An 8,795-nucleotide genomic window follows, 5' to 3' on the forward strand; every position below is an offset into this window, starting at 1 on the left:
AGGCTATGAGCAGCAATCCCAGTATTAAAAGTTTCAGCGAGTCTTGGATTACAATGAATTATCTTCCAATTAAAGGGAGTTGCTTGCCAATAAGTCGAGAATAACTCGTATTTGACTGTAACTTTCAAATATTGCAGCTTTGAAAAGTCAGAAGGAAATAGAGCTTTTTAAATTTCTGTCCAGCGGCCATCGAGGCAGATGGACTCCAAATTACTCCAAAAACACATCCACGGCTTTACCTGCCAAATCAGAAGTGCAGAACAGAGCATGTCCGACAAACGGTGACTGCCAAATTATCCGCTAGACGCGCCGAAGTGATAAACCGGAGTTCAAATTGAGCATCAGTTCCTGGTGCTTGGTGGGAAATTTTCAGTCTGGTGCTGAATGTGCTCAAATTGATTCCACTTTTCTTTGTGCAGGTAGAGCCAGAGAAGCTGAAAACACTAACTCATGACTTGGAGGCATTCGACCGCGCCGCCAAAAGAGGCCTAAAGTAAGTAACCTCACCCAGCACACTGGTGCTTCATTAATAATATAAACCCACCTTTGCTGTAGTTTGAGCTGAGCGAGGCCTTTTCGTGCTTCCTCTGATGATCTTTATCCAAAGTGGCATTGACACCTAGTGGTTAAAGATGGTGTCCTGCAGCAAAGGAGAGGCAAACATTTGTTTAAGTGAAACAATAAAACTTTAAACGCTTTGGGGCAAAAATAGACCATTAACCCTGAAGTGACTGAACTAAAATGACAGAGGTAGAGTCGGAATACTTTATTCAGTGGCTCTGTTTCCACAAACTACACATATACAGCTTCTTTTTTCCAGGGTAGATATTAAAAACTGTTCTAGTCTTTTATTTCAATAATCCAAAATTAAAGCTTTAAAGGTCTGTTTAAGTGACCTATGTGTTACAGCACACTCGTATCATTTTAACACCCAAATATGGACACATTGGAGGTTCTGTAATCCTCCGAACAACAAATAATGATGGAAGTCATCACAGTGTATACTATAAACTTGTGTCAAAATATTAGAAGAGTGTAAAATTACAAAAAGATCAAATAGTATATAAAATCATATACTTCCCTGTAACTTCTAAATTATCTTTCCTGCACTGCTTATTCTTTTGGCTGCTCCCGTCAGGGAATCATCTGCCTCTATCGGACCCTAACGCTAGCTTCCTCCTCTGATGCCACCCCTCTGAATGTCCTCCTTCACTACATCCATGAACCGCTTGGCACCATCTCCAAACCATATATCATAGCAGGTCTCACTCCTGTATTACAACAGTGGGACATTTTCAGTTAAAGAGCTATGAGAAGTTCATTAGAAGCATAAATAAACACGTTGGTCACATGGAGTTGAACCAGCTGCTTCTCCGGTCAGTTTCCTCATCCTGTAGATGGATTCAAGTGTAATAATTATTTTTTAAGCTACCTTTTTGTTGTAGTTTATAATTGTAAAGTTTTCTTCTGCCTAAAAGTAAATAATATAAATATTGTCTGACAGACCGGGGAAACTGAATAATCACTTGGAAGCTGCTATCCACGAGGCCATGAGCGAGCTAGACAAGATGTCGGGCACAGTGAGTATTTGCGCTTTTCCTCTCTTCTCATGCACTGCTGTTTCCCCCGCATTCACCACCACACCGTTTCCTGTGTGTGTGCCATCAGATCCCGTCGAGGGATCGTCAGGTGAAGCTCCCCAAGCCGAAGAGGAGGAAGATATCCAGATAACATTGAATGTGTTGGCCCAAGAACGTCCTCAGAGCCTTTCGGAGACTTTGTCCGTTCAGCCTTGATGCGATCTGAGCTCTCTAACAGGTGCTACACGTGGACTTTCAGTGGTACATCGTTGTTCCATGATATCAACTTGACTTAATGACTGACCACAGAAGGTGCTGGAAATTCCAATCACCACTACAGTTTATAGACTGTAGGAAAAAACATGAATACAGAAAAACATCAAAAACGGTTGCAATTTGTCTACAGCTCACTGAATTAACTATTTTTTTCTAGTATAAGATAGTAAAATAAACAAAAAAAGCTACAAGCATTACCTTACATATTTAAGAAAAATAGACAGTCCAAATATTTCTGATACATTTTCAATATGTATATAGATAATCCTGAAATTTCATGCTATTAAGAATTGTATGTAAATATTGTACAATGTCATGTACAACCGTACCTAATGCACATTTTATCTTTTATTGTACAAAACAAAGCAGAAGTGTACCAATGTCTTGGTTTCTATTCAGAAATGCGGTCGCATATGGCCGCATGCATAGGATAAATAAGAATACAGCCTAAAGCTTTTATATGATGAACTGTAAGATGTGCTGTTTTCTTTTTTCTTTCTTTTTCTTTTCTTTGTTGTTTTATTTTTGTAAGGGAACAGCGATGAAACTGACATGAGCTCACCATAACAGTAGTCACTCCAGCTAAGTGTTCATTTGTAATGGGGAGAAAAAACAGTTCAAAAAACACAGAATGAACTTTACCAGCAGAAAGTGTTCAGTGTCCCACCTCACCCACACCCTGTATCCCTACCCTCCCACACACCCACACCCTGTATCCCTGTCCACCCACAGCCTGTATCCCTCCCACCGAGACCCCAGCCGGCTCCACCAGTCACCACGTTACTTGGTCTGGTTCTGGGTTTTTCAGGTGTTGTAATTTATGAACAAAAACTTTTTTTGAGTGTTTTCAGAAGGAAAAATCCACTCACAGACACTTAATTTTCCAAAACCTCCACAATGATTGTTTTTAGAAGAGGTTCATTCATTTAAAGTAAAAATGATGGGGGGGAAAAGTCCTAAACATGGGTTGTCCAGCTTCTGAAACGGCAAGACTTTTTTTTTATGTTGTTGTAAATTAAATGCTATTAATTAATGTTGGACTTCAGAAGTTGAGCTCTTTCTGCCAGCGTGCTTACATGCACTGTAGTTAACTCCGCTGACGTTACATCTGCTGGCTGTGCAGAGTTTTTAACTGGAACAAGTGTACATTGCAAAACAAGTTTTAGCCCATTTTAGGCTACTGAAATGATGAATTGATGGATATTGGTGGTCTTGGTGCATCTCTGAAAAACATCCCAGATTTAATGATTTCAGTGGTTTGGGGCTGAGGTTTTTTGTGGTTTCTGAGTTGCGGCACAGAATAACGGAATGAGGAACCAGTTTTGAGGCTGCGTAGCGTCGGGTAGCAAGTGAGTTGGGGTTGTTTCAGTGGCAGGAGATTAATTTTGAACAGAATTTCAAGGGGTGCATGAGTGAAGTGTCTGGATTTCTTAGGTAGCCCATCCCAAATTTAATATCATGAGCAGTTCCAACATTGGGGTTGGCCATTTCTGGTTGCCTTTGGACCGTTGGTCTTTGGTTAGCATTTATAGATTTGGCACCAGATAATATGACCCTGAGCTATCTTGTCTTGTCTTAGATGCCTTTAGCTTACCTTTAAACAGCTTTGAGAACCCCACATAGGGTTGCATTACACAGTGACACAGTAGCTTGGGGTAGTATCAGTGAACACAATTTCCAATAGCAGCCCAGCCCATAATCTCTGATGTCAGTGGTTCCAGCTTTGTGACTGGCAATTTTGCAGTGCTGTTGGGAGTGGCAGTCTTTATTTTGTAAAAATCTATGGAATAGGCGTCAGATTTGGCGTCAGCTTGATGGATGTAGCGCAGCCACTTCTGCCTTGTTGTGTCTTGAGGACCAGCCCGCATTTTGACAGTTTTAAAACAAATGTAATACAGTATTAGGTTGTACAAGTTTAAGTAACTTCTTACAGTAGCTTCTCCCACCAGTGGGTCCAAATTTGAGACCGGCATTTTGTTTTAGTGTTTGTTTTCTGTTGGGGGGGCGGCATGCTAATGCCAATGTTTTTGGGATCTATACAAGTTGTTTTTTGAGGGGCATGCATCTGTAATACACTGTAAAACAAGAGGTAGTAGATACTGGGGGTTGAACAAGGGTTGGGGAAAGTTCTCTGGAACTACAATCATAATGGAAAGAATCTGTGTGCTGTCTGTTTGAAATCACTGTGCATTTCATGTAGTCCCAGACATCTGCCGCTCCAGGTTTGGGACCAGTATTTTGTGTTGCAAATGCATAGAGCTGGTCTAGATTGGGCACTAGCACCTACTAATTGGGAAATATGTATCAGTGGTCTAATTAAGACTTTTTCTTCTATGTCCTCTTTTATGAGGTTTTGGTTGACATTATTTTAAATCTGCAGATGGCATAGCTGGATGCTCTGTTGGCATAGGGTTAACTTCATGTCACTCGAGTGCTTACATGTAAAATGGCTTTTTTCAGGAGAAATCTTTTGCTCCCTGATTACTGAAACCATAAAAGTCCATCGCTACATGCATATAAACACACTGTGAGATGTTTAGAGACTCATCCTGGTCCATTTTCAGTATGATGAGTAAAATAAGCCCTGCTCTTAGATTTGAAAGCTTTAACTCTCATTGTTGGAAGTCAAAAAACCATAAACCACTACATCTGAAAATGCAGACAATTTCAGTTTGCTTTGTGTTGTAACCACAAACTTTGGCCAGTTATTAACATGGGTGGATTTTTCCTTCAGCAACAAGAATCACAGGCTGCATCGAACGATCATGTCATTGATTGTCGCGATCATATTCACATGCTTGTTTGTACAGTGACTGTTTTTATTTTTGTTCTCCACGTGTTTTTACCCACAGCTTTCAGTAGAGTAACTGACCTCCGAGGCATCTGAAGCAACACTAACTGGGCTTTCCAGAGCAGTGAAAGCGCTTTTATTTTATTTTGGTTTTCCATTTTAGAGGCCTTGTTGTTTGTTTTTCATATTGATGTAAATTATTTATGTACAGTACTCCATATTTATTTTAAGCTTTACAAATATGCTAGATGGCAATAATACTACCAAGAGTTGAGAACTCAAGCCTTATATGTGTATATGTATGTTTTCTTTCCTTTTTTAACAAGTGAATTGATCATGTATTCAGAGTCCATTACAAACAAAAAGGTCATATTCTGTCTTATTTAAGAAGTGAACGTTACAGATAAGTCTTTTTAATTACAGTGAGGTTTTCTAGTCTTCATGTTTTTACTTGTTACAGATTGTGTCATGGTAGAGAAAAAGAGCATCTTATTTATGAATATGCACATCTGATGTTGGTAATAAATGCAGTTTGAACACTACAAGTTATCAGTGTTTGAAGCTGAGAAGAATCATCATTCGATCGGTCTGACAGTATTGGAAATGGATCAAAACCACCGGCAATCTCTACGGAATAACCAAGTGCAATATTACCAATCGATGGCAAAGATCAACACTGCGAAACACTGCATCTCTCATTGTTTGGACTCTTCTGTGTTGCCTGTTTTGCTTTTCTTTCTTTCTTTTTTTCTTAATAGTCATCTTTTCTGATGCTCTAACCTGAGAGCAATGAAGTAGAAATTGATGTGTAGCTTTATTTTTACACGCCAGCCACAACCGTTAACCCAATTAGCCTCAAAGTTTGAACTAAAATACTGTTACTTGAACTTTATACGCAAGAACTCTAACAAATAAAAAGTTAAAACCAAATAATACACTACTGAAAGAACAGATTCCCCTTTGTCAGCCTCTAAAACAAGGGGTGCACCATTATTGGCCAAATATCCATACGGACACTGGTATCGGCCAAATATCTGCATCTTTGGTAGATTTACAGATATTAGAGGCCAATATTTTGCAGCAAGAACTAAAAAGACCTTTTAAACAAATTAGTTATTTTACCTGACATCAAGGGTGAAATTTTGTGCAACAAAAACTGAAAAAAATATAGATATATAATTGCCCTTTGAAACATCCATTTCTGTGCTTTCCAAATGAAAACACTACTATGACTACATATCCATAACAAATGGAGCCTTTAAGTCTAATCTAATTCCTGCATTTTTAAGTCAAGTTGTACTGTATTTTCCAATGAGATGTCTCTCTACCTTATTGTGTTTTTGTGCACACTGAAAAAAACTGAGAATGTTTTTTTGTTTTTGTTTTTTTTTTTAAAAAAGCTAATTTTTTTTCTTTGTTTTTCTCTTTTGTTTACTGTTAAAAATATCAGTATCAAACGCGAACACAAGGCATTGTTGTTACCTTCACAGCGGCAACAACATAAGCAATACCTGTGAAGAATGTGTTTAAAAACACGTCCCCGTTATTTTCAGCGTGCACCCTTTTGAGAGTCGAGGTTTTGTTATTTTGTCTTACTGTAAACCTTCGGAGGAGATGTCCTCCGGCCGTTTTCCAAAATGTGACGTTCGCTGTGGAGAACATGTGAGCTGTTTCGGTAAAGTTCATTCTGCCTCGTCTCCCCCTTCTCTCCACCTCTTTTTAAAAAAACAAAACAAAACAAATTATGTTTTCTTTTTTGGTTTTTGTGCAATGACATGCAGGTTCCTGCACTTGTGACCGGAACCCCATGTGTTACGGATCTGTTATTGGTTTCTTGTAATTCGTGGTCAAGCGTTCAAAGCATTTTTTGTGTTTGAGGTGGTCCGTGCGGTCTATTTTACCCTCCTGTCTCCTTCCACCTGTGATTGTGTGAGGTGTGAGTGTGAGTTTTATTTTTTCCAGTGTTTGTTTCTGCTCTTTAAATCTCCCATCCTTTCGTTGTCAGTATTTTGTTTCTTCAACTTGTAATTAAGTATATATTTTCTCACTAATATATACTTTACAAAAAATAGACCTGCGTGAAGTATGATGTGCACTTGATTGCTCTTTTTATTTTTCTTTATTTGCATTAATGTGGGCTAGGGATAGTTTGTCAGAGTCCATTATTTTGAGATTGTTTGGACTTTTTTTAATGGTTTGATGTACGCAGCATTTTTTTTGTAAATATTGTGAAACATTACAGGTCATGCAGTGATGTAACATTTTGAAAAATGTTGCACAGATGTTTAAGATATTAAAAACATGGTCACTCTTACTTGAATTATCTGATTTGTTGTGCATTTTTATGCCTTTTTGTGGAGGCCGGGTGCTTTCCCCCCCCAGGTTTGTTATTAAATATTTCTAAGAGGAAATTAATGAGAAAGTTTGGAGTAAAACCACGAGTCTAGTTTAAAGCTTGTTGTACACTGGCCTCTAGTGGAAAAGCAGGAAAGCACACTTATATGCAGGGTTTTTAACATTAATATTAAATATTACTCTTTAAATATCTGCTGTTTGTCACTCTTCAAATCGCCCCCAAATTTACCTGAAACCACACACACAAAAAGCCCTTTTGCTTGAAAAACATCCAGCTACTAGACCTACTCAGCAGCCCTAGACGACCTTTTTTATTAAATGTGGATTAAATGCTTATGTTTTTCAAAGTAGTCACAGAACATTTAGTCACATTTTTCACGTGGGGAATACTACATAAAGTTTAAATATAATCAAAAGCCTCAGAGCAGTTCTTAAGAAGGAAGTGAATATTAGCTTTTACTAACTTGGACACTGTTCAAATTTTGTTATTTCACAACAAAACAGTGACTTTAATGTAATTTAATTGTGTTTCTATTACTTATTTTGGTGCAGTGTGAATGGAGCAAAAGCGCTTAAACTTGAGAAAATACTGTTAAAAGTAAAAAGAAAATCTATTTCCTCCTCAACATTTTCCAAAGCCATGTTTGGGGTCTGCCAGGCTGATTCAGACCCCCCGACCTTATGTTTGATTCCCCTACTTTATTCTATAGCTATATTAACATAGAAAGGATTAAAGTATTTATTTTAAGATATACAATTATTCTTTAAGTAATGATTAGCAATAGCTATTTAGTCAGATATGGTTGCTTGCTTAAATTTGAACCTGTGTGAAGCCTATTTAAAGCTATTGTGAAGCTTTACCTATGACTAGCTTGTACATTTGTCAAATTATTTACTAGTTAATTGGAAAAAATCTTTAACATATATATAAAAAACATATTTTTACAGTTCAAGAAAAAAAAGTTGATTACCTTTTATTCTATATTCATATTAGCTTATAAAGTATCAACATATATTTATTAAAAATGTAAAGTTGAGGTAATGATTATCTAGCTAGGTAGGAAAGGTTGCTTTCTCAAGTCTGATTTTTATCATCTGTGTAAGGCTAATGTTAGCTAAACTGGGATTACTTTAGATGCTTGTTGAACCGACACCGGCCAGTTGGGAAAGAAATTACTATTTTTTTTAAATAAGTTCTTTTTAGAGGACCAAATTGTTGGTTTACCTTTATTCTACATCTATATTAGCTTATAAGTATTTAGTATTTATTTATTTATTGTCATTGTCAAGAACAATGAAATTGTGTTTGGGGCTTCCATACAACCCAAAAAAAAGAAGAAAATAATAAATACCCCTTAAAACCCAAGTGTACATATTTAACCCAGTGTGACTCCAATGCAATAAGACAATCCTTAGCAATAATGTTCGTAGAAATTCAGACAAAGACCTGAGAAACATGACAAAATACAACAATGCAACCCATTCAATATTATTGTATTGTGAGATATGATATCAGATATGATAGTTATCTATTTAAGAAAGAAGAGGGGGAAGAGAATAAAGATATGATGCACCAATGCAGACCAGTTCATTGCTATTAAGAAGTTGGATATGGTTATTGTCCGTGAGAGGGGGGCAGAGAGTTCAGGAGCCTCACAGCCTGTGGATACAGGCTGTTGGCCAGTCTGGATGTTCTGGCCTGTATAGACCTGTACCTTCTCCCTGAGGGCAGCAGATGGAAAAGGTGGCGCGCAGGGTGATGTTGGTCCCGCAGGATACTGTGCACCCTCCTC

At 37.7% G+C, this 8,795-nt stretch overlaps 1 protein-coding gene across 3 annotated transcripts in view; it reads left to right on the forward strand.

Moving 5' to 3' along the window:
- Positions 1-6,967, forward strand: part of mbd5 (methyl-CpG binding domain protein 5) — a 57,343-nt gene extending 50,376 nt beyond the window's left edge. For 2 of the 3 annotated variants that reach the window (XM_026159964.2, XM_026159965.2), the window contains exons 8-10: positions 420-493; positions 1,505-1,580; positions 1,669-6,967. In XM_026159964.2, the coding sequence (XP_026015749.1) occupies positions 420-493; positions 1,505-1,580; positions 1,669-1,731 (213 nt within the window). In that variant the 3' untranslated portion in view covers positions 1,732-6,967. Of the gene's footprint in view, positions 1-419; positions 494-1,138; positions 1,356-1,504; positions 1,581-1,668 lie in introns of those variants that run through there. The other variant, XM_080297613.1, reaches the window with a different exon arrangement.
- Positions 6,968-8,795: the final 1,828 nt, after the last annotated feature.

Source organism: Astatotilapia calliptera, chromosome 23 (assembly GCF_964374335.1).
Source record: "Astatotilapia calliptera chromosome 23, fAstCal68.1, whole genome shotgun sequence".
In the NCBI taxonomy this organism is placed as follows: Eukaryota; Metazoa; Chordata; class Actinopteri; order Cichliformes; family Cichlidae; genus Astatotilapia; species Astatotilapia calliptera.